This window comes from Eschrichtius robustus, chromosome 3 (genome assembly GCF_028021215.1).
Source record: "Eschrichtius robustus isolate mEscRob2 chromosome 3, mEscRob2.pri, whole genome shotgun sequence".
NCBI classification, from domain to species: Eukaryota; Metazoa; Chordata; class Mammalia; order Artiodactyla; family Eschrichtiidae; genus Eschrichtius; species Eschrichtius robustus.
The window spans coordinates 27,133,235-27,158,802 of record NC_090826.1 but is presented as its reverse complement, the minus strand read 5'-3'; the positions used below and the strand labels follow the sequence as shown (position 1 = coordinate 27,158,802).

Genomic DNA, 25,568 nt, shown 5'->3' with positions numbered 1-25,568 from the left:
TTATTTCAAAGATTCCACTTAGCTAATATTTTTCTAAAAAATCAAACAAAAGAAGAATTCTTGGGTATTACTCTCAGCTTTGCCACCAGCTGGCCATGGGTAATTGGGCAAAGCCCCTATCTTCCCCGGGCTTATTTTCTTACTGGTAAATGTAGATCATGGCTCCTACCCTACCGATCTTGTGTTAATGTGAGGGTCAAATGGAGTTGTAGATATGGAAACACTTTATGAATTGGGAAGTGCTGGACAAGAAAGCGAACATCCTTGTGCTAGAATATAAGCTCTATGGGGCAAGGACGTCTGTTTTGTTCACTGCCTTGAATAGGGCCAGGCACATAGTAGGTGCTCAATAGCATGTGTTGAATGGATGATTTAATTCATGAATAACTGACTAGCACAACACTCCATTTCCGGGGAACCAAGACACCAGCTGAGTAGACAGGCATAAAATTATCAAGTCTGAGGATCAAGGCACCCTTTGCCTGCCTGTCATTTCAAAATTCCTTTTGAGGAGCCAGAACAAGGATGCCTTCAGGAGGTGGTGGGATCTGATCTCTCCCCAAGACCTTTTCATTGGAGGCAGGTTGTTCTCTTAGTAATGGTGGTTGTTTACATGAATAAGCCCAGGGTGGGGAAGGGCTGGTGTTTCAGAAGAAAGTTCACAGTCAAGTAATGTGCTCATCTTTTTCTCCAGACATGTTGTGTGCCCCAGTCAAGTCCCTCCAATGATTTTGACCCACTGGACTCTGCATTCTCTGCCACGCTATTGACTAAGCATCGGGCCGAGCTTTTTCACATCCATTTTCATCCCATCCTCTGCCCCTGGGAAGTGGGGGGGAAATCACGGAAAACAGAGCCAGACAGAATTGGGTACAAATCCAACCATCACCACTTTTTAGCTGGGTGTCCTTAGGCCTGTCTTTTCACCTCTGTGAATCTCTTTTCTTTTGATAAAAGGCAGTGATTATAGAACATTGCTTTATGACATTACTGCGAGAACTAGAGGAGACAGTGGACATGAACGGCCTCATTTAGAAATGACCCCAGCGTATCTGTGAGGCTCGTGTGCAGCGTGTTTAGTTTAAACTGCTGAGCCCTGTCGGGATATAGCTTCCCCACGCCTCAGAGCGCACCCTCAGCCTCTAGTGGCCCCAGATCTTTTAGAAGCCTGTTTCCTCACTGTCCTGTCCAATCCTGTTGCAATCACACACCTTGGAAGGCGCACAGACTTTGATCTAGAGACCAACTCTACCTCCTGCTGGCTTGCTGGCCCTGGGCAGCTTCCTTCCTCTTTTTTAGCCACAGGGCCCTCATTTGTGAACTGGGAAAACAAAACCTCCAGTGCCTAGTGATTGCCAAATTGAAACAAGCCATTTTATAGAAAGTGACCAATACTAGCTGTGGTTGAGAGGGGGCTCTAGGGCAGGTTCACCTTCCTGCCACTCTCTCCCTCTTTTTCCCTCTCCCAAGGTCATTGTGAGGGAGGAAGAGAAAAGCAAAGGTTGCTGGGTTTGGACTTGGATGATCTGTCCTGGACTTCCCCGAAGGCCAAGGGCTGAGTTAGATATTAAATTCAAGGGGGGTTCTTTAATTTTGGCAGTTTTGAAAGTTTTCCTTTTAAAATCTCTTATTTTTAATTAGTCAGAATTACTATTCTAATTGTGATTTTTTTAACAGTTTAAAGGAAGCCCACTTTAAAAATAGAAAGGGACACAACTCTTTGAATTCCACGATAGCTCCACTAATAAGCAAGTTACCAAAAGATCACAGTCTGAAAAGGATTCACCGCCACACACAGTGGTATTATTTTTCCTCTAGTGCATTTAAAATATGATTTGATTTTAAACATTCATTTTCCACACAATTAATTCTACCAAAACATGGGACCCGGCAAATGATAGGTTTTCAACAAATGTTTGAGGACAACCTGAATGAATCAGTGATTGAAATGCATGAACAATTGGGGACCGTGCCCTCATTTTGGAATTTGAAATTCGATATTCACAGGCCTTTTTTTTTCTTCCCTTCCCACCAGAAGAAATAAGCTTCTCATTTAACTACTAGAAAATTTTGATCATCCAAAGGAATTGAGGACAGCATGAAACATTGTTATCCTGTTATACTAATTCTATTCAGGCCCAGATACAGGCAGTATAATATAGGGCTTGTCAAACTTATTTCACATAGGGAGCCCAATATTTTTTAAAAAGCTTTTGCAGAGGCCCCATAAATAAAATAGATACCGTGGAGCTTCTCTCAATGAAGTGGGGTCAGGGGATTTGGGGTTGCCCCCTTCTCACCACTTCCAGCAGCCGTGAAGCCACCTCCGGGGAACCCCTGAGGTTCTGGGGAGCACGGTTTGTAAACCACTGACGGAGTGAAGAGGACCAAATTGACAACCAGGAGATCTGGTTTCTTGTGACCACAAATTGGTGTTGACAGAGGATAGGGATGGAGTACCAGCCCCAGATGAAATACAGTTACTGAGTCACAGAGTAGATCATCAACAGAAAGTCATACATTATTTTTCTTCCTAGAGTAAGAGCTTTTTTGGTAAATAGAACACCAGACTCAGGACTCAGAGACCTAAGTTCAAGTTCCAGCCTTGCTAGTAACATACCATATGGCACAGGGCAAATTACTGAAATGCTCTGAATCTTCTCGCTCATTCTCCTGAGGTGGGAGTGAAATGTGGGAAATATTGCACAAAAAAGTTTAATTTAATGCCGTGAAAATTACAGGTGGCTGTCTTCCGTCTTGGGTCAGCTTCCTGGGCCTCCCCCTTAAACACTAATGTTGTTCAGAGTTTTGTCTTCATGTCCCTCCCCTCCTCTTTTCTCCACCCCCTCACCCCTACCCCCATCCCTCCCCCATGCTACCCCCGCCTTCCTCTCCTCTCCTCTGTAGTTATTCTCCCCTGGGTGATGTGCTGACTTCACTAGAATACATGCCCCATTGCTCCCTGAGCCCCTTACCTATACGTATGTACTAATGGTAAAGCTCCCATTTATTAAGCTATTTGTATAAAGCAGTACAGTAAACATTTTTCGTAATTTCTTTACAAGGAAAGAGGCAACATCCATGTTCTATGTTCAGCTCAAGCTTGGAGTGGTCCGCCAACTTGCCCAAAGGCCCAAAGCTAATCTTTTGAACTGGGACTCCACCGCAGTCCAAAGGCTCTATCCTACTTCTACTTGAAAATTGCACCTGGACACCAATTTGGAGTAAATACACACTAGATGGAACCACATAGAACAACCTCTCCTCCCCCCTGCCCCCACTTTTTGGTAACATTTATTTTGATCTAATTGTGAACTCACAGAAAATTGGCAGAAACTGTGCAAAGTATTATATGTTCTTTGCCCAGATTTAAACAACTACTTTTAGGGAGTTAATGGACAAGATAGATCAGTCAGAGAGGTAAGAGAAGAACCAGAGGCATCATGGAAGCCAATGAATGTGAGTTGCACAGAGAGAGGAGGGTCAGCAGGGTCAGACACTTTAGAGAGGTCGAGTACAACAAAGACCAGAAAGCAGCCCCTGGGGTTAAGTGGCTTAACTAAGTGGTGGATGTTTGAAATTGCCCCTGTAAGGAGCTGTCAAGGAAACGGAACAAAGACAAGAGAGAGGACTGACTTGGGCCAAAGCTTCCATTACAGTGGCAAACCACAAGTCTGTGGTGGTGCCATGGTTCTCCTGGCAGCCCCCGGGCACCCAGGATTAGGAATAGAGATGGTTAATCAAAGGTAGATAGGAGAGTGTCACAGGAGCTGCTGGTGAGGGTCTTGAGGTCCAGACTAGGTAGTGAGAGAAGAGGGGTCAGGAGAGGATGGAGAGATGGGGAGAAATGAGGGAGCCAGGAGTCTGGAGAGGCCTAGGATTTAGGACAGCAGGTGGTGCATCGAGACCAAGGTCACTCTGCTGGATGCGTAGGCAGCAGGGAAAGGAACGGGGTGATGGAGTTTAAGATCTCACAGATGGGATAGACTCTCCTGGGTCCCAGAACAACAGGCCCTGGGTGTGGCCGTGGACGTGGTTGACCTTGGGCAGGGGCACCTGATCTCAGGAGGAGGCGCCGACCTCTGAAAGGCAAAGGAGCCATCCCTCTGTTGGAACCGAAAGGAAGAAGATGAGCACATAAGCAGACGGGATTGCAGACTTAGGGGGTGAGAGAGAGGGCACGCCTGCCAAATGTCCTCTGTTCCACCCACAAAGACTGAAGCAAGGTCATCACCTTAGAGTAAGGGGAGGCAAGGGGAAAGGTGAGAGGTCCGAGGGACGTGCAGGAGGCATGAAAGTGTCTTTGAGCAGAGTGGGAGGGTGAGCTTAATAGGGCTAAATGGCAGAGTTGCTGGACAATATCCAGGACTTTTTGAGGTGGGTGATCATGAATTTATAGTGACACCAATCTTCCTACTCATGTGATTTTCTCCAGCAAAGCTCTACTGCATGGGGGCAGGGCTAGAGAATGTAGGTGGAGAAGTTCATCCACAATGGATGTCTTTTGGGCAATCATTTAAAGGAAAAAGGAGCAAGGGACTTAGGTGAATTTGCAAGAAAATGATCATAATGGTGGACCATGGGATCTAAGTTGGGTAAGGGTGGAGGAGAAGACAGGGAGCTGATGGTGGAGAGAAAGTTGTTGTCAGTGGAGTGAGATACAGATGAAGGTCAAAGAAGACTTCCTCCAGGGGGTTAGCAATTGTTCGTGGAACGAAACACTGGAGGGGAGGAGAAAGCTCTCCACTGCGGAGTGCTGCGGACCCAGGAGGGGGAGATGGGCTTCACTCACCGCAGGAGTTGGAGCAGGCAGTTCTGAAAGACATTGCAGCTACACGTCAGAGTTTGTTTGCCTTAGAATTGGTGGTCAGGAGGTGGTCCTAGAGAGAGAACTATGGAAAGGAAAGGATGAGGAGGGAGGTCAGTAGTAGGAGAAGTGAGGGAAGCCAGCATGGAGCAGGATGGGAATAAGATTTGGGGAGAAGATACGGGCTTCCCTGGTGGCGCAGTGGTTGAGAATCTGCCTGCCAATGCGGGGGACACGGGTTCTAGCCCTGGTCTGGGAAGAGCCCACATGCCGCGGAGCAACTAGGCCCACGAGCCACGATTACTGAGCCTGCGCGTCTGGAGCCTGTGCTTCTCAACAAGAGAGACCGCGACAGTGAGAGGCCCGCGCACCGCGATGAAGAGTGGCCCCCGCTTGCCGCAACTAGAGAAAGCCCTCACAGAGAAACGAAGACCCAACACAGCCATCAATCAATCAATCAATCAATCAATAAATAAATAAATAAATAAATAAATAAATTTATTAATAAATAAATAAATAAATTTATTAATAAATAAATAAATAAATATATTAATAAATAAATAAATAATTTTATTAATAAATAAATAAATAAATAAATTTATTTATTTATTTATTTATTAATAAATTTATTTATTTATTAATAAATTTTTATTTATTTATTTATTTATTTATTTATTTATTTATTTATTTATTTATTTATTTATTTATTTATAAAAAGAAAAGATTTGGGGAGAAGATAGAAGACCAGAGGCACCTGCACCTGGAGCAGTTCCCTTTCTGGCACCAAGTTGTTTTGATGCCAGAACTGGCTGTGGGTCTAAGCGATATCTCCCTAAAGTCCCCTGGAATAGTGCCCCTGTTATATGGTGTAGTGATGTTCAGAGGAAGAATGGGACTTTGCAGCAGAGCTTGGGCATGGAAGGTCCTGGAAAAGTCTCCTGAAAGTTACCCAGCAAGGCATTTGATGGGAAAAGGCAAATAGAGAAACACAAATATGTGTTTATTCATTTATTCAGTCCCTGTCTGAGCATCAACCGTCTCGCCAGCCCTTGTGGGCCACAGCGATGATCTATCCATCTGTTGGTGGGATCGCAGCCAGCCGCTGAGAAGTCTGTCTGTCTGCCTGCAGACCCGCTGACCTTACCCAGACAGCAGAGGAGAAAAGGAGCTTGGTGCTCCATTCTGAACCTATTTTTAGGTGCTCCATGCTAGCTAGCTGCAGATTGTAATATTTTCATTAAACCCCTCTAAGCCCTTAAAGTGGTAAATGCCTTTTTGACCTGTTCTCTCTAATTTACCTTCAGCACATTTCAACAAACTGCAAATACCGTCTAATTTTTGGAAACAAGTGCAGGATAAATTAAGTCTGAAGCTGAGGGCTTTTGGCAGCACAACCTGAGTCTCCAGAATAGGTGTAAGGTAGTGCTGGTAGAGATTTGTCGGATTCCCTGCACGTCTAGCATTCTGAATCCACAGGTCCTCTTTGCAAAGGTGGGCTGGGATCAGGGTTTTGGTTTTGATTATCTTATTCTGACTTGTTTAGTGATGTTGTCAGTCTCAAGTGTGGTCATGGGGAAAAAAAATCCTGTAAAGAAACTTCAGGAAAGATAGAATAAAGATCCCTGGCCTTGAGAAATCTTGGGGATAGTGAGATGGAATGAATCAGAGTCTGACAGTCCCAGCTCCCCTTTGTTAAATATTGATGATGTCCCGGATCCTTGGTGAGCCTTCATATCCAAAATCTCATAGAATTTCATCCTCACCATGCCTCAGTGGGGCAATATCCCTAGTCCCATTTTACAGGTGAAGTAGAATCAGAGAGGTTTTCTAACTTACCAGACTTAAACAAACAGCAAGTGGACTTAAAACCCAGAACGCCAAGCTGGTAGACCCCACAGCATGCTCTCTCCTCCCCATGCGGTGCTGCCTTCAGGCCCAGTTGTATCAAGTGGAATCAGTGATTGTCCGTGTTTCTCAGCCCAGAATTACAGGAGCAATCAGATGCATGGGAGGGGAGTGGGGGAGAGGGTTCCACTAGGGCTTTGTTCAAACTTGATTCAACATTTGAGGTCAGGATGAGAAGATCCTTCAGGTGCAGGACTGGGGAGAGCCACCGAAAGGAACTTCCTCGCTGAGGGGGATGAGCCGTAGGAGCAATTCTGACCCCGAGTCTCTTGCACGTAACCCCTGACAACACTCACTCCACTCTAGCTGTTTTTCACATATGTTCCCTCCACTTGCTGGTGGCCCTTCAGAGAAGAGGGATTGTGTCGTAGACATTTTTCTCTCCCCACCCTCTGCCTGGCCTGTTAATAGGCACTCAGTATATGTGGGAATGAATGAGCACAGGCATGAGTGTGTGAAATGAGAAGAGATTAATTATGTCCAGAGCTGGGGAGCCTGCTTCCTCAGGCCCTCCTAGGAAGGGTTTCCTGGGAAAGGTTTATCACAGCCCTGTCCACACACAGAGAGGAGTTCTAGGATATTTTGCCCCATCAGAGGAAACCAGGTTTGACACCACTTTCATTTTATATACTTAGGCTTGTTGAGTTTGCTTGCTATTTTCTTTACCGTTAGGCACTTTGCCTACAATTAAGATAAATTGCCACGTGGGCAGCAACAGAACAGGCTCGTAGAGCTCTTTATTAAAACAGCTGAGCGCTAACATTGAAGAATGAAGGGGTTGGAACTAAAGAACATGTTTTTAAAGAAGGCAAACACCTAGATACAATGTAGTACCTTAACTGGTATCAATCACTACTTAATCTAATTAGTTTAGAAGCTATTTTAAAGAGCTTAATTAGATTAAGTTGTGATTGATAACACTTTATATCTACTTGAGGAGAGCACTTCTTCTAATTCACCTTGAATCTTCATGCTTCCAGTCAAAAGCCTATTTCAGGCACCTGCTAAGTGTGGGGAAGTACTTTATTGTCCCTGAAATCACTCTGGGTGCCTGGCACTGGGCTGAGCCAGGGGCCTCGGCAGAGTCCTTGGGTTCAGACATTCTGATACCTAGTGGGGTGGCCTTGACGAGGACACCATGAGATTCTACTTCAGGAGGCCTGAGAGCAAATGGGGGAGTGCAGAAAAGTCAGCAGAGCAGGAGGAGAGCAGTTTAGCAGGCCCATAAGTACATGGGGTCCACCTAGCTTGAGGTCAAGGTGTGTAGTAGCCCATACTCTCGTGGTAGAGATGTGCTGCTCGGTCACAGTGGAGTCAGGGTAGGGGACTTGCTTAGCCTGACGGTGGAAGTTCATCGTTGCCTAGAGAGCAGCGGGTCAAGGCAGGTGGGGCCTACTCCTCCCCCAGTGCTTGGGGAACTGTGACTTCCTTTGAGCCCGCTAAGAACGATGGGGGAAGGAAACAGGAAGTAGGAAGTCATATCTGGGGTGGGATGTACAGACTTCAGTCTCTTCTGGGCTGGGAGTGGGAGGTGGGGATGGGAACCCATCCTAACCTAAAGTAAAATGCTTGCCTTCCATCTCCTCTCTGCAGCCCGTATGTGTGATGCCCACCTTCGAGGCCCCTCGGGCATCATCACCTCCCCTAATTTCCCCATTCAGTATGACAACAACGCACACTGTGTGTGGATCCTCACAGCACTCAACCCCGCCAAGGTAAGGCTCTTGGGGAGGATGGGGAGTGTCCTGTGGGCAGGACTGGACTGGGGACAGTTGTCCTACCAGGGATTTCAAACCCAGAACTTGGTTGTGGTAGATTCTCTGCAGACAATTATTAAAAATGGTTTTTACTACATACCAAGTAGATAAAAAGCATACTTGTAAAATATAAGGTATAAAGAACATCAGTACAACAAACACCTGTGTAGCCGTCTCCCCACTCAAGAGAAAAAAAAAAGCACACAGATATCTTAGTGATGTGTGTCCCTCACTAACCTCATTCCATTCCCTATCCCTCAGGTCACCATTACCTCGATTGTGTGCTTTATTATTCCTCTGCTTTCCTTTGTAGTTAGCACATAAGTGTGTATCCATAAAAATACTTAGTTTGCCAGCATTTGAACTTCATAGAAACGTAATCACGTTGTGTATAGTATTAATCAAGTTCACTCAAAGTTACGTCCTTAAGATTTATCTATGTTGTTGTGTATCATTTTGCACTGCTATATACATCTTTTCACATCTTTATTTCCCAGTTAGTGTTTTTTTTTCCTGTGAAGTGCCCTTTGTTCTCTAATATATTTTATAAGTATCTTGCCAAGATCCACAAAATGACCTGTTGCAATCTTTATTTTAATTATACCAAAACTACAGATAAATTGGAGAACTGATATCTTTATGAGACCAAGTCTTCCAGTCCATTAATATGGTATAGCTTTATTTACTTAGGGCTTCTTCAATGGCTTTCAGTAAACTTGTGTAATTTTTCCATTGTAAATCTTGTACAATTCTTAATATATTTATTCCTAGATATATTTGTTGTTGCTTTTATAAATCGTATCTTTTAAGATTTTATTTTCTACCTTTTTCTTGCATGGTGGTTAGAAATGCAGTTCATTTTTATACTTTGGTTTTTGTATATAGCAACTATTCCATAATAATTTATCTGTGAATGCTTTGGAGTTTTCTACACAAGACAGTTATCATCTGCAAAGAATGATGGTTTTGTTTCCTCCTTTTCAATCTTATACCTTTTCTTCAACCTTTTTCTTGCCCCAGTGTTCTGCCTAGAATCTCCAGTGTAATGTCAAACCATTGTGATGATGGTAGGCACTTTTGCCATTGTTCAGCGTTAAACACAATGTTTTACTTCCTCACCATTAAGTATGATGTTTGCTGAAGTCTTTTTCTTAAATTTATAGTTCCTTTCTAATCCTAGTTTGCTAAGAGCTTTTATTGTGAATGGATGTTGACTTTTATTGAGCATCTTTCTATATCTATTGATATAATCGTATGATTTTCTCCTTTATTCTCCTGTGTGGTGAATTCCACTGGTTGATTTTTCTGATGTGAAACCAACCTTGCATTCCTGAGATAAACTCAACCTGGTCATTTAGTGTTATCATTTTTAAACATACCTATATTTGATTTACTAATATTTTGCATAGCGATTTTGCTTCTATTTTGTTATGTATTATATATATAACAAAATAGAATATATTATACACACACACACACACACACACACACACACACACATACATACATACACATGCATACACACACACCCCTGCCAGATCTCTGTGTCAAAATATTGTTAACCTCATAAAATGATTTGGAGTTTTTCCTCTTTCTATCCTACCGTTGTTTTTGGTGTTCTACAGTTTCACTGTCACATGTCTAGTTGTGGATATTTTGGTATTCATCCTATTTGATTTCATTAAGCTTCTTGAATCTATGGATTGCATCTTTCATCAGTTTGGGAAAATTTTTAGCCATTGTCATTTCGACTGTTGTCTCTCTTTATTCTCTCTCTTTTCTGCTTCTGGAAGTCTGACAAGGCATGTTAATGTTTCTCACTCTATCTTCTTTGATTCTTTTTTTTTATTATTACTTTATTTATTTTTGGCTGTGTTGGGTCTTCGTTTCTGTGCGAGGGCTTTCTCTAGTTGCGGCAAGCGGGGGCCACTCTTCATCACGGTGCACGGACCTCTCACTATCGTAGCCTCTCTTGTTGCGGAGCACAGGCTCCAGATGCACAGGCTCAGTAGTTGTGGCTCACGGGCCTAGTTGCTCCGTGGCATGTGGGATCTTCCCAGACCAGGGCTCGAACCCGTGTCCCCTGCATTAGCAGGCAGATTCTCAACCTCTGCGCCACCAGAGAAGCCCTCTTCTTTGGTTCTTAACGTCTATCATTTTCTCTCATTCTGTTCAATAATTCTCTGTTCAGTTATCTCTAACCTCTGTTGAAGTCATTCACTGGAGATTTATTTTAATTTCAAATATCATTATTTTTGGTTTATGAAGTCCTATTTAGTTTTTTTTCAGGTGCTTTTTGAGCTAATTTTATAATCTCTTGCTCCTTACATATATTTATTTAAATATGTTAAACACATTTGTTTTATATTCTGTCTATGAATCTCAGTATATGAAATCTTCGCAAGTTTCACTCTGTTGCCTGTTGTTTCTCACCTCTGGCCCCCAGAACCATGTTTCTTTCTTTGTTTTGTAACTTTCGACTATGTGGTTAGAATCATAGACTTTGTCTGTGGGAATTCCTTGAGACCTGGGTAGAAGCTGGTGTGTTTGCTTCTGCTCAGTGCCTGGGGGCATTACCAGCCAGAAACCTCTTCAGACTAAATTCTCAGTATGAAGGTTTCAAACCACCCAAGTAATCTGAAGGCTGAAAACCCATGTGAAGACAGATTTAGCGTGATGGAGTCTCAGGGGAAGTTTTCTGTTTGCTGTTCACTCAGTGTCAAGGTCTGAGATAAACGATAAGCCTCGAGATCTACCCAGAGGGTAGCAGTGCTGTATGAGAAGGAAGGTAGGCTTATTTCTAGTTCATCCTCACACTAAGGGTGCAGCCTTTACTAGCTCAGCTTTGTTCAGGGGTGTCATCTGAGAGTCCCCAACTTTGGTGGACCCTGACCTTTGTCTCCTTCTCCCTCTTCTCCACAAGGCCCTGAAAACCAAAGCTCTACTTCACCAGTTTTTAAAAATGCACTCAAGGCCAAAGCCAGCTTCATGCTCTGAATCACATTTTGTATCTCTACATTCACTGGGTTTTAGACTCTTAAGAATTCTTACTATACTAGTCTTCTCAGGCTTCCATAACAAAATATAATAGACTGGGTGGCTTTAACAAGAGACAATTATTTTCTCACAGTTCTAGAGACTAGAAGTCTATGATCAAGATGCCAGCAAATTTGGTTTCTGGTGAGGACTCTTCCCAGCTTATAGACGGCCTCCTTCTCACTGTGTCCTCAAATGGCCTTTCCTCTGTGCACATTCAGAGAGAAACTTTCTGGTACCTCCTCCCCTCTTTTGAGGACACCAAACCCATTGGATTAAGGCCCCACCCTTATTACTTCATTTAACCCTAATCACCTTCTTAAAGGCCCCATCTCCAAATGCCATCACATTGAGGGTTAGGGTTTCAACATATGAATTTTAGGGAGATATAATTCAGTTCATAACACTTACTAACTTGTAAAAAGCTTTTTTTTTTTTCTTTTAAAATTTTACTCAACGTTTTAAAATTGTTTGCTCAAGAGTGCCTAGGACCATAATACTTGGAACACTGGAAACAGATTTCCTCTGCAAGGCCTTTTACAAAGAAAGATTCATATTTTATCAAACCATTTGGTGATGAACCTAGTCAATGGAGAAGGATGTTTCAGCCACATGGGGATGGAAATGGAGGCTAAACCAGAAGAAGGACCTACTACCATGAAGTTATTAAGTTGCTGACTAGAGGACTCTTTCTTGGGCATTGTTAAAAATGCTTATCTCTGTTTGCTTTTGAATCTTAAGGTGGGGTACGGGGGAAGTGTTGGTAAGGCGTGAGAATTTTCTGAGAAACAATTTGATTTGCCCTCAGAAGGCCTAGCCTTGGCTGGTGTGTGGAGGTCAGTGGCCCCATATTGGTCCCTACCCTACATGCCCTGCAGGAGGTCACTCCAGCCCGGGTTCCTGAAGCCAGCCCCTCTGAAGGACACTCCCTCAGAGTCAAGTTGTGCAGAAGGGTGTTCTTAGCAGCTTCATGGGTTCTTACTGGGCTTCAGGTAGTGCTAGGGGAGCCCAGAAAGGCTGAAGGGAGTTCCTTACTGACACCACCCAGGAGGACAGCCAGGGAGCATACAATGCCAAAAGGAGGGTGTAAGAGTAGAAACTCAAAGTCTTAGACTGAAGACTTGGAGCTGCCTTCCTGCAAATAGCCGGGAAAATGCAGAGTGTGTTCCTACCCCTGTTCACTGGCCCACACGAGAGATACAAGCGTGTCCAAGGACTGCTTGTCTGGTCACTTTGGGAACACCTCCTTCAGCAAAAATCACAGCCTCTCCAAGTTCACAATATGTTTTATGAGATAAGCATTTATTCGTTCATTGACCATGATATGATCTCTGCCCTGCACAGGAGCGTGCACATAGGAGAGAAGTCATGTAAGTAAATGTAAAGCTAGAGTTTGGATAAGTGCTAATGGAGATGAGTCTAGAGTGCGATGGGAAAATCTAGGAAGGAGCCACTACCTGGAAGGTCAGCGAACTTTTCACAGAGGAGGTGACTGACATTTGAACAGGGTCTTGAAGGATGAGTAGGCTTAGAAATCAGTATTTCAGAGTGGATACATGTGCAGAGGCACCAAGGTTTGGAACAGTCTCTTAGAACTGAAAATAATTCAACGTGCCTATATCAAGATGAAGCTGGAAAGGTCAGCAAGATTTAGATCATGGTGAACCCACATGCTTGGTAGAGAGGCTTGAGTTTTGTCCTGAAACAGATTTTTAAGGGTAGAAGTGTTAGGCTGTTGGTAATAACAATAATAGCTATCTCTCATTGTATGCCTGTCATGTGCCAAGAACTGAGCTAGGCCTTCTGTGTAACTGACTTTCTTTCATTCTCTTCATAGCACAATTAATTAGGTTTTAAAAAGACCCATTTGATGGATGAAAAAACTGAATCGTGGACAGGTTGAAGGTTAAGAAACTTACTCATAGCACATAACCAGGAAATAAGTGGCAACACTGAGATATAAACCCAGTCTTCTTGGGTCTATTGCCCATGAACTTCAGTAGCTGTGCTGTGCTACTGGATGGAACAAGGTCTCAGAATAGATGGGAGGGGTTGGGAGTGGTAGCCCTGGGATCAGCCTTGGGAAAGATGAGGGCCACTCTTTCTTCTGAACCAGAGCAATAGGAGGAAGGTCTGAATTTTTGAAAGATTACTCTGGCATCAGTAGAGCTATTAGAGAGGGATACTGGGGGGAGTGAGACCAGTTAGGAGACTGAAACAGTTACCCAAGTAAGAAATCTGGGGTCATCAACCAAGGCTTTGGAAACATGAAGGGGGAGACATATTTAAGAGGAATTTAGGGAATGGGATGGGACTTGATGGCTGATTGGGTGTGAGATGGAGGGAGAAGGAGAGATTTCATTCAACATTGTGTCCCGAGTGACCACCATAGTGCCTGGTATATAGTAGGCACTCAGTAAACATTTATTCAATGAACAAATAGATGATGACTCAGTGTTTTCTGACGTGGACCAATCGGTGGCTTTAAAAAGAAATACAAGAAGAGGAACAAGCTTGGCAGCAGTCAAGAAGGAAGCATGTGCATTTGAAGTGCCTGCATTTCATCCAACGACATTTGGATACACTGGTTGGAAACTGGATAAATCTGGGTTCAAGAGAGAGATTTGGGGTCATTTCATCAACACACAGTTGGGAACAGAAGCGTAAGGCATGGATAACCCTTCTTGGAGAGAGCAAAGAGAATGAAAAGATTTAGAATGGATCTGGGAACACAATCCTTACAGATGAAGGAGATCCAGTGAAAGAAACAGAGAAGGAGCAGTCGACGTGGTAGGAGGGAAATCAAGCTGCAAAAGCAGGAAGAGTTTCCAACCAGGATACATCTAATAATGGCAACGCTGAGAAGCGTCTTGTTGGAAAAGGATTGGAAAGAGACTGTTGGCTTTGGTCTTGGAAGAAGACCTTTCAGTGGAGCTTTGGGGGGCAGAAACAGCAGTGGGATGGGGGAGTGAATGGATGGGGAGGGCGGGATGCTCAAGAGGCCAGGCATGTAGACAGCCTTTCTGACTTCATTGTGAAGTGAGGGAAGGAGAAAGGGCACATGAGGGAGGTCGGGTGGACCCAACCTTCTCCCGGAAGCAGAAAGGTTTGGGCTACTTAGGGTGTTTGTTTAGGATATTGGGATTTTGAGCCCATTTGTAGGCTGTGGGCAAAACAAGCACAGAGAAAGAGAATGAAGATGTAGGAGAAAGAGGATGGTGAGTGAAGGATCTGGAGTGAGTGAGAGGCAAATTGGACTGAGAATGCAGGGGCTCCTTTCACAATGAGCAGGTGAAGAAAAATGCAGTCATGAGAAGGAGCTGAGAGTTTTGCCCGCAGGAGTGTAGAGTAGGACTCCTTATAATCATGGAACGATTACGCATCCCTAGTACCTGTATGTGTGTGGGCATGAGGACCCTTCCTGCCATTTCATCCCCCTTGTAGGACCTCTCCTGGTTGAGCTTGACAGGGAGCTGGGAATGTTTCAGTGACTAGGGCCTCCAAGGGCAATTGGAAGGTCCAAACAAGGCCCAAAAATGGTCTGACGTGGGAATGGCCGAGAACCTATGTCAAGATGGCAGCCTTGATTGAGCACCATGGGCTCTGCTGCTCTGCACCGTGGGAACAAGAACTGACCGTCTCATTGCAGAGGCAGGTGAAGGGTATGTCTCTCCTCAATAAACTAAGAATAAAACAATTAAAACCACCTTGGTCCATCCTCCCGGAAGCATCCTCCCGGAAGCTGGGCAGATTCAGGGAAAAGAGAAAAGGCGGCTCAGAGCAAGTGATGCTGGCCTACTAGGTACACAGCTCTGCATTCTCCCTTTGATTGGGATGGTCTGGAGAAATGCGAGCCCCGCCTTGGCCAGATGGGCTATCTTAGTTTTTGTAGTCATTCTGCCCACAATAACATTTCCCAGATTTGGTCAATCCTCAGAAATACCTGGAGAAAGTTTAAAGACACAAATTCCAAAGCCCTTTCCTCAAAGATCTGATACAGTGGGTCTGAGATGGGAACCTGGAACCTATATTTTTCAAGAACATCCTGGTGGTTCTGACCAACCTGGCGTATGTGACAAATAACAACCCCCTTCCCTCCCAGCAAAGCACACGAGGCCCTCCTGCCCACCTCCCCTCGGGCAGCCCTGGCTTCAGCCACACTGAACTCCCGGTTCAGACACAGCTGGCCCTTTAAGAACCCTGTCCAGCACATCCTATCCCAGTGTGCCTTCCCTTCTCCTCCAGGCAAATCCCTACCCATCTTTGAGACACAGTTCAGATCCCTGCTCTTCAGAGAAGCCTTCCTACCTCCACCAGGTCTTAGTCCTGCCTCTGTTCCTCCAGCACTTCGTCAGCCCCTTCCGTTTGCATGCATGTTACATTGCGCTGTGTCGGGAATCTCTTTCCTCCATAGCTCGTGAGAGGCCCCAAAGTAGGAGTGGCATTTTGTTTATCTCTCCTGCAGTTAGCACAGTGGCCGGCACAGAGGAGGAGCTCAGCAGAGGTTTGGATACGTTACCAACTGACGGAAGAGACCTGTCTCTGCGTCAGGTAGCTCCTCAGGTATGGCCCTGCCCATGCTGGGTCCTATTAGGACCTTTCAGCTCAGCCTCAGGAAAGATGTGGCTGATGAAATTTCCGTGGTCAGGACTGAAACCCGGACCTGAGTCGATGCCCCCTACAGGCGCGCATCTGCCTTTCTTTCACAGCTTCTCAGTATGAACTCAAGACACATGAGTCAATTTGCATATGATCCTAGCTGGATTTGATCAGGACAGTTAATCCACCTGTGCTAGAAAAGAAGTAAAAGGCAGGCAGGAGAGAAAGAGAGATATGGGAGGGAGAGAGATGAGGACGCCAAGGAGAAGGAGGGGGCCTGGAAGGGAGAGGGAGAGGAAAGCACATTTTATGAACTTCAAAGCCAAAGATAACAGCGTTTTGATTATTCACTCCTTGGGGATTATCAGTGTCACTCTTCCCTTTGTAGATCCGAAAAACAGAGAAATAACTCTCCAGCCAACAATCGCTGTCTCGTGCAAATGTCAGGAACCCATGTGTTGGCCCTTTTGTTCACTCATTTATTCATTGAGCAAACATTCACTCTTGCACTCTCTGTGCTGCGCCCCATGGAAGATGCTGGCTGGTGATGAGAGAGGTTTTCCCTAAATGCCCCCACAGCTCATTCCTCATGACTGGGTGGCTCTACAGGGACCCGTCCATGGCCTCCTCCAAGTCCTGACCCTGATCCCTTTCCTTTTTACAGTTGTTTTCAGTTCCCGGTGTATTTTGGCACTCCTCTTCCCCTAGAGCTGGCTGTGGCCTGTTCCCACACACCCTCCTCTATTCATGAAGACAAGGCCTGCTCCCTCCTCTAGCCGGGATTTTGTGCCCCTCGCATTTGCCCCATCCCCGTGTTCCTCTGATTTCAGCACTTATCACACTGCGCTGTGTTTCGCATATACCCGTGTGTCTCCCCTTCTAGACTGTGAGGTCTCAGGGCAATGGCCATGTTTGTCTTCCTCTATTGCCTCTCCAAAGCCCAGCACCTGGCAAGGACGTATTAACTGTTGAGTGAATAATTGAATGAATGAATCCATCAACCAATGAGTGAATGAATGGATAAAGGGCTCACTACTCTCAGAGCCAGCAAAATTAAACCTGAGGTAGTGACCAAAGTTCCAGAACCTCTGAAAGTTCTCAATCTCTGCCCCTGGGCTTTCTTTCCCAACCTCCTCAAAACCCTTCCTTAAAGGTGCCGGAGGCCTCTCTGCCTGAACTCCTGAGGGGTCAGAGCAGCCCTTCCACCGGACTCCCCTCCTCCCCACCCCAAGAGCCAGTTCTCCAGCCCTGCCCTGGGCCCTCAGCAAGACCCAGGCAGGAGTCACCATGCAGGCCGTGCCCAGGGAAAGGGAGTTCCCTTCCTTTCATGGAGCTAATAGTCAGGCTGTCCGCAGCATTAGTATCCTGAGGCGGGGGGTTGGGGGAAGCCAAGGTCAGCCCTCAGGAGCTCAGAGAAGTGCTCTGAGGAGGAATAGGGAAGCAGGCCTGGAGCCGAGGGTTGTGGAGGGAGCTCTGACTCACTGGGAAGGGGCAGGGGCAGGCCATGGAAAGCCTAGGGTTTCCATGCCAAGAAGCGGAACTTTCTCCTGAGGCTCAAGAGTTGATAAACCTTTCTGTGGTGATGAAAGCCTTGCTTCAGAACCCATAGTCATTAGGTTCTGGTTGGCTGTGAGTTGCAGAAAACTCCTCCACAAAAGCTTAAACAAAACACTGATTATCTTCTCCATAACCCAAAGGTCCAGAAGTGAAGACTCCAGGGCTAGTTTAGTAGTTTTCTCAGTGTCTTGAGCACCTCCTATTTTTCCCTCTGCCATGCTTTGCATGTGGCTCTTGTCCTCATGATCACAACAAGGCTGCTTCACCTCTGTCCTCACATTTGTATTCCAGGAAAGCAAGGAGAAAGGTGGGAAAATGCCCTGAGGACTCCTCAGCTCATGTCTCATTGCCCAGAATCCTGTCACTTCACTATCCTTAGCTCTCAGGTTAGCCAGGTATATTGCCACGTTCCAAACAAAGCCAGCGTTCTATTAAGAATGGGTAAATGGTGGGAGGAACACTGAGTGAACCACTATGTCTGTCGCAGAGTCCCAATCATGAACTAGATGAAAAGGAACTGCTTTGGTTGGAGCAAGGCCCTGCCCACTCTGGCTCTTTTCCCACCTTTGTTTGTGCCCCCATAGTACCTTTGTAGAACCCCAGGGTGCCTGGGAACTCAATTTGAAAACCATTGCTCTAGTCCAGAGGTCAGCAAACTTTTTGTAAAGAACCAGATCATAAATATTTTACGCTTTGAGGACCATGTGAGGTTTCTGTTGCACATTCTTCCTTGTAGTGGTTTATTTATTTTTTAACCCTTTAAAAAAGTACAAACACTTCTTAACTCAAGGGGCCAAACAAAAAGAGGCCACAGGCCTGATTTGGCCCAAGGACCATAGTTATCCAACCCCAGCTCTAAGGGGTCGTGGGGCACAGAGTTTTTGGTACAGAGTGAAGGATGGGCAGCAGAGGCCAGAGCCCAGCTAGGAGGCAGTTATAGAAATGCGGTCATTGGACAAAACAATCTCAGTCTAGATCTCTTGGGACTCCAGCTTCCCAAAATATGCCTGAGAGCTGTCACATCCTCTGGAGCCTCACTGAGACCTTGGGCACAGCCTGGCAGGACTGGGATCCCTGTCCTTTGGCTGGTCCTGGATGGTGCTCAGGAAGCAAGGAATGTCCTCTGGGCCCAGGGTGGGCACCCTCCATGGTCCCACTCCCGTTGCCCGCAATTCTCCGGAAAGGCGGCTGTGTGCTGAGGGGTACAGTCTCCAGGATTCCCTCCCCCACCCGCTCTCTGCAATGAACACAGACTCAGGCTCCCCTAAGCCCTCGTCCCACTCCTGGACCCTGGACCAGCCTCCTGGCAGGTCTCTCTGCCTCCAGCCCTCCCTCCATGCCGAGTTATAGCTTCCCCCCCATCTTCACCCTCAAATCCAGACTGCTTGCTCGGGCCTGCCAGGCAAAATGCAGACTCAGCCGTGCTGCTCGCCCCTCCTCGCTGACCCCTCGGCTGCCCTCCTTGCTCCTTGTTCCCCTGTTCACTGCTCAGAGCATGTCCGGGACGGAGCCCACACCCTTCTCCATCCTGCAGGTCCCTGCACACCCACCTCCTCCGTGCAGCCGCCTTTCATCTCTCCCTCCTTTGCCGTCCTCCAATACTCACCATCTGCACTGTGCACTTGGCGTTTAGATTCTGCCGTGAATTGTCAGGCAAGTGAGACAACTTATGGGAAGCAGCTAGCTCGGTGCTTGGCACAAGGCAGGTGCTCAGTAATTATGCCCTAGTGCAGGGTTTGTTTATTCATTTACCTAATGGGTGCAAATTGGGTGTCTGAGCTGTATATACGCGTGTCTCTTTAATCATGCCTATTTCATGTGCTGCCACTCTCCTGCCTTAGAAAGACACTTTGCCAGCTTGATTTATCTGCATGTTAGTTAATGAATCATTATAGGATCCTGTCTTTAAAGAAAGGCCAAAGAGAAGAGCGAAAAAAAAAATGAAAGCACCAGTACACTGTGCACTGGGGACCCATCCCAAAGTTTCAACATTGTATATGTTGTGCTGTCTGCTTGGTGTAATTAGCTCCCATGTTAGGGTCAGACACTCTAAAATGCAGCTCACATCAATGGTGCTCTAATCAGTGATGTGAATCATTTTATGGCTCTGGGTTCTGGTCTTCAAAGCAATGTTTTCCCATCATAGACATAGTAATCACATGCTCTGTCTTTTGACGGTGGCTTCGTGAGTGGGGGCTGGCCGGAAGGGGTGACGGTGGTGAGAATGTACAGGCAGGACCCTGACTCCCTGCAGAGGCCAGGCCCCTTGGTCTGCAGAAGGCACAACTGGCCTTGGAGTACTTTATGAGCAAGTGTTAGCTGAGCCGCTGGGATCCAGAAAAAGAGCTTAGGGAAGACTGAGAGGATAAGTCGTGGTCCCTACCTTGTGGACCGGAGACCTCCCTGGGATGCTGTGAGGCGAGCACAGTGGTAAGGGCCTGGCCTCTGGCTGCCTGATGAGTCTCAGTTCCACCACTTAGCTGTGTGATCTTAGGCGAGTCGCCTAATGTCTCTGTGCCTGGGCTTTCCCATTTGTAAAATGGAGGTATTCATAGTGGCTGTTGGGAGTCTTACATGAGTTGATGTACGTAAAGCGCTCAGAACAGAGTCGAGTACATTATAGGTGTCGGCTCTTGTAGTGACAGAATCTCTCAAGAGAAGATCAAAGGGAAGATCAAAAACTGTGATTAAGTGTCTCAAAGAATCTCCTAGACCAGAGGTCGGCAAACTACCACCTTTGGGCCAAATCCAGTTCATTGTTTGTTTTCGTAAACTAAGCTTTATTGGAACACAGCCATGCCCATTCGTATACATACCAATGTACATGGATTATGGCTGCATGGACGTGTGAAGCTGTGGCTGCATTCATGCTACAGCAGCAAAGGTGGGTCATTGCAACAGACATCAGATGGGATGCACAGGGGCAAATATTTACTGCCTGGCCCTTTACAGGAATAGTCTGCCGACCTTTGTCCTTGATGATAGCTCCTGTGAGGGGTCCAAGAGCCTGGCGATAAGTCCATGCTGGGGAGTCAGGAAAGGTCTGGAAAGCGTTCTCCCATTCAGCATTGTCTGAGCCCGTGGCATGTGCCTGGCACACCGACAGGCGCTGGTGGTTCAGAGGCCATGAGACCTGGCCCCTGCCCTCCAGGAAGTTCATGGTGTAGTGGAAGACCAGGTAAACAGATCAGTCGCAGTGCAGCAGGTAAGCCCTGACACGGAGAGGAGAGGAAGGGCAATCAGGGAGCACTTGGACAAGAGTTCAAGGATGCGGAGACGTTGCTAGGGGAACCGGGGGCGGGGGAGGGGACTGTGCAAACCCGGGTCGTGAATGGGCCGATGTGAGGGGAGACCACACAGGCCCTGAGGTGGGAGGGCAGTGGGGAGCAGGTGCCGAGGGCCCCCCCGTTGCGTACTGGGCTAGGAAATGGCGACATCGTTCTGTAGGGCAGGACTGGGGAGGGTAAGAGATGGGAAGGCGATTCCAGCCTAAACAGATGGTGATGATGGGTCCTCAGGGAACATGGAGGCGAGCTTGCCTGCTCGGCGGGAAAACCAGAGGGGCTAAGGCTTCCCCACTCACTGTAGGTTGCTCACTGTAATATGTGTCTATGTAGCCAACAAGGATTTTTATCAGTAGGGTCTAGTATTTTTGTCGAAACTATCTGAGAGCCCCAAGCAGGAATGCTTTCCTCACTCTACTTGCATACCACCGGCGATGGGCTGCTCACTACCTCTGAATGCAGTCCTTTTCATTGTGGGACAGTTCTGACAGTCACAGAGTGGGTTCTCAGTGCCTTGTCGTCTCCACGTTTGCCCCTGGAGCCAGCCAGGGTTACTGCTGCTCCTGCCTCTGCCCCTGAGTCTCTCTTCTCCAAGGTCAGTACCCCCAGCTCCTCCATCCCCTGTTTTCCAATAGGCCCCAACTGCTGCCTTCCTAGGGCCCACATCCTCCCTCACCCACACTGTTGTGCAGCCCAGACATCGGGCTGTTTTCCACCAGCCCTCAATGCTATTGCTCCTAAAACAGAAGTCTCATGCTGTACATTTACTTACAACTCTTCCATGATTCCCCCTTGTCTTTAGGACAAAGCCTAAATCCTTAGCATGACGGACAGCCCTTCCTAACCTGGCTCCTCCCACTTCTCTGGTGACACCACCCTCTGCTTCCCTCTCAGTCAGACAACTCCAGATCTACTCGCCCCACGCGTCTGCCCCAGCACCTGCTTCTCCCTCTGCCTGGATCACTTTCCTTTCCTTCTCCATTTATCGGACCCCAGTCCATCTCCCAAACTCAGCCTGGGCTTCATTTCCTCCAGGAAGCCTCCTGCAGCCTCCTTCCAGCCAATGGCAGCCGTCCTCCCTCCCGTCCACGCTCACGGCTTCTCGCTGTGAGTCCCGTGCCCAGGCAGAGGGCACTGCACAGGCGGTACCGGGCTCAGGCACAAGTGCAGCAGCCGTTTCCTTCCGGGGCACCTGAAGGCGCCCTGGGGTGAGGCTCTGCTGGGCTGTTTGGTTTGGACAGAGGAAGCCTGCACCACTAGGAATAACCATCCATGGGAATTCTCTACTCCTTGAGGGGCAGAATGGAAAACAAAGAAGTGCTTGCAGCCTCCCTACTGGGAGACTGAAGATCTTTATCCCATTGAAACCAGCCTGAAACAGACAAAAAGAGGCCCCGATGAGATGTTGGGGTGGGGGAACTCTGTGTGTTCTGTCTTCGTGAACGGCACTGTCACCCACCACCCAATTGCCCAAGCCGGGAAGCTGCAGGTCTTCCCAGACTCCCTCTCTCCCTCAGTCCCCACATCCGTCCAGCCACAAACCCTGAAGACTGCAGGACCGTCTCTCTCGTGCGTCTCCACTGTGTGGACCTCCTGCATCGCTCACCTAACTGCCACCGAAGCCTCGAATCAGCCCCACCGGCTCTGGCCTCTCTCCTGCCACGTCAGTTTCCACACGAGCAGCCAGACCAATGCTCTTCTCCAACACCTAATTGTCCCCGTTACCCACTGTTTAAAACTCTCCTGCCGCTCCTCACTCAGGATAAAGCCCAGCTCTTCGGGGCAGGGGAGGCTATGAGGCCCTTTGGACCTCGCTCCAGGCAGATGTCTCAAGTTCTGGACCTTCTTGAGCCACTTCCTTGCACAGAAGGCCCAACCACATTGTCCCCCAGAGTGAGGCAGGTGCTGGCTATGTTCAGTTTGTGGACCTGCATTGATAGACACTGACCACTCCGGAATGTTCCATCTCTGCCACAGCTCGGGCCTTGTGCACTAGACCCCTGCCTCTCCTGTCATCCCCTTCTGACCCCGACAGTCTTCCAGAGCCTTCAGAACTCTCAGACCACCACCCCCCCAATCACAGCCTCCCCGCCTCCCCCCACCATAGGCTAGCATCTGTCACCTGGGGTTGTGGTTATCAGTTTACTGTTCTGTCTCCCCGCTCACCCAGGGCAGGGACCGTGTCATGCTCACCATGAAACCCTACCTCCTGGGCTGGCATGTGGTGTGAGTGCTTAGTAAATATTTGCAGCAGGCAGGACTAAAACAAGATAAAAGAATCTTGTGGAAAGCCCTTTCCTGGAACATTCATTTATTCAACAAATAAACAATCAAAGTGGATGGAGAAAAGCAGGCAGAAGAGAGGCCGAGGGAAATGTCTGCAGGTCCCTGAGGACCGCATAGCTAAGAGTCCACATGTGGCCTGAAAATCTGCCTCCAGTTCCGCGGGGATTTCTGTGCATTAAAGCATGAAGGAAGAGTCTCATCCTCTCACAGCTGGCCAGATGTGCCTGGTGTTGCCATGACAGCCTCCAGAATTGGCCAGATGTACCATGATCATCTTTGGAAAACATCAGGGGACCCCAGAGACTGTATGGCCCCAGAGAGAAAAAGTTCACACTCAAAAAGGTGGCATGGAAACGCTCAGTTTGGATTGAGGGTTGTGTGGGGTGGTGTCGCGGGCGCTCTGGGCATGGGGACATGAAGATCCTTGCTGTCTTCAAGGCCGTGGGAGTCTCTCCCGGCAGCCCCTGCCCTCTCCCTAACCCCTGCTCCCCCCCTAGGTGATCAAGCTGGCCTTCGAGGAGTTTGACCTGGAGAGGGGTTACGACACCCTGACGGTCGGGGACGGTGGTCAGGACGGGGACCAGAAGACGGTTCTCTACATGTGAGTGAAGCGGAGCACGTGGTGGGCAGGGCAGGAGCACGGGCACCTTGGCTGGGGGCGGGGGGATGGGCTTGTCGAGTCCTGCTTGGTCCCCCTGACCCTACCCCCTGCCACCATGCTATGACAAGGACAGGTGTCCTGCAGCACTGTCTCAGCAACAATCCTTCCGTCTCCCTCTGCTCCTACCAAGGGAAACAGAGCACTGGGCCAGAGTCTCGCTAGGAAGTCACAGGCAAAGTGTACAGAAGGGGCAGCCTCTTAGGGAGCAGGGGAAATGGAGGTTTGGTGCGTGCGCCTGGAGCGTTCCACTTGACTGTCTGCATCTATGCAGACCCTGCTTCTGCCCCCAGGAGTTTTTCCTCAAGGCCACGTACATGTGTGGTGGTCTAACTTCAGACAGAGACGATGGAAGTGTTTTGCTAATTTCCCTCCACGCTCATAACTGTCTGGGAAAAGGATGGTTTCAGGGAATTGGGACCACATTTTCTGAGGCCAGAAAGGCTGGTTTGACATGGTCTAGTCAAGGGAGAGGATGACTTCGGGCTGTCCTGGGTTCCATTACACTGGGTCTCAGCTCTTGGGGGCCATTTGGCTCCTCCTTCACCTACCATGATTAGCCTGACGTGAAAGCAGGAGAATACTCCTGTTCAAGGTGTGTGGCCCAGCGTTAGAGAGATAGACAGGCCTGACCTCATCCACCTCCCCTGCCAAGAAGGAGGGGAGATTTCACATACGTTGGGCACCTACTATGTGCCCAGGCACTGTGATGGGAACTTTCACATCAGTTATCTCATTTAATTCCCACAGCAGCCCTGTGAGGAAGGTGCTATTATACCCATTTAACAGGTGGAGAAACTGAGGCCCAAAGGGTGCAAAGATGGTTGGTGGCAGAACCAGCACTTGAATTCATGTCTTTTGATTTCCATCAAGGACAGCATCCCATGCCACACCCCCTCCCAACCGTGCTAACACCCTCTGGTCTTAATGCTGAATTAAAAAATGGCCAGTCTGTAATAGCTGGCTTGTCCAGGGGCTGTTCTGTTCTGGGTGCTTCTCATACCTTCCTCACATCTACCTGGAATATCCTATTAGGGCAGTTGAATAACATAACCTACCATGTCAGGTGACATGGCTGGGACTTGGGATCCCTCAAGAGAAAGGAGTGGAATGTCAGCCTGAAGGGCATCATCCCTGCTGCCTACTCTCCCCTGTATTAATCAGGGTTCTCCAAAGAAACAACCAATAGGATGTGTATATTAAAAAAGGGATTTATTATAAGGATTCATTCTGTGTGATAATGGGGACTGACAAGTCCCGAGATCCGCAGGCTGAGTCAGCAAGCTGGGGACCCAGGAGAGCTCATGATGTAGTTCTAGAGCAAAGGCCAGCAGGCTCAAGACCCAGGAAGAGCTGATGTTCAGTTCAAGTTCAGGGTGGGAAAAAAGCACTGTCCTAGCTGGAAGTCAGGCAGGCAGGAAGAATTCTCTTTTACTAGGGAGAGAGTCAGCCTTTCTGTTCTATTCAGTTCTTCAACTGATTGGATGAGGCCCACCTTCATTGGGGAGGGCAATCTGTTTTACTCAGTCTTCCAATTTAAATGTTAATCTCATCCAGAAACACCCTCACAGAAACACCCAGAATTATGTTCGGTCAGATATCTGGGCACTTTGTGGCCCAATCAGGTTGACACATGAATTACCCATCATCCTCAACCCCTCCCCTCCTCTCTGTGTATC

General features: G+C 47.5%; 1 protein-coding gene across 2 annotated transcripts in view; it reads left to right on the top strand.

Moving 5' to 3' along the window:
• CSMD2 (CUB and Sushi multiple domains 2) overlaps nucleotides 1–25,568 on the top strand; it is a 645,193-nt gene that overhangs the window by 329,131 nt on the left and 290,494 nt on the right. For both annotated transcript variants that reach the window (XM_068537861.1, XM_068537860.1), the window contains exons 10-11: nucleotides 8,306–8,427; nucleotides 23,729–23,832. In XM_068537861.1, the coding sequence (XP_068393962.1) occupies nucleotides 8,306–8,427; nucleotides 23,729–23,832 (226 nt within the window). The remainder of the gene's footprint in view (nucleotides 1–8,305; nucleotides 8,428–23,728; nucleotides 23,833–25,568) is intronic.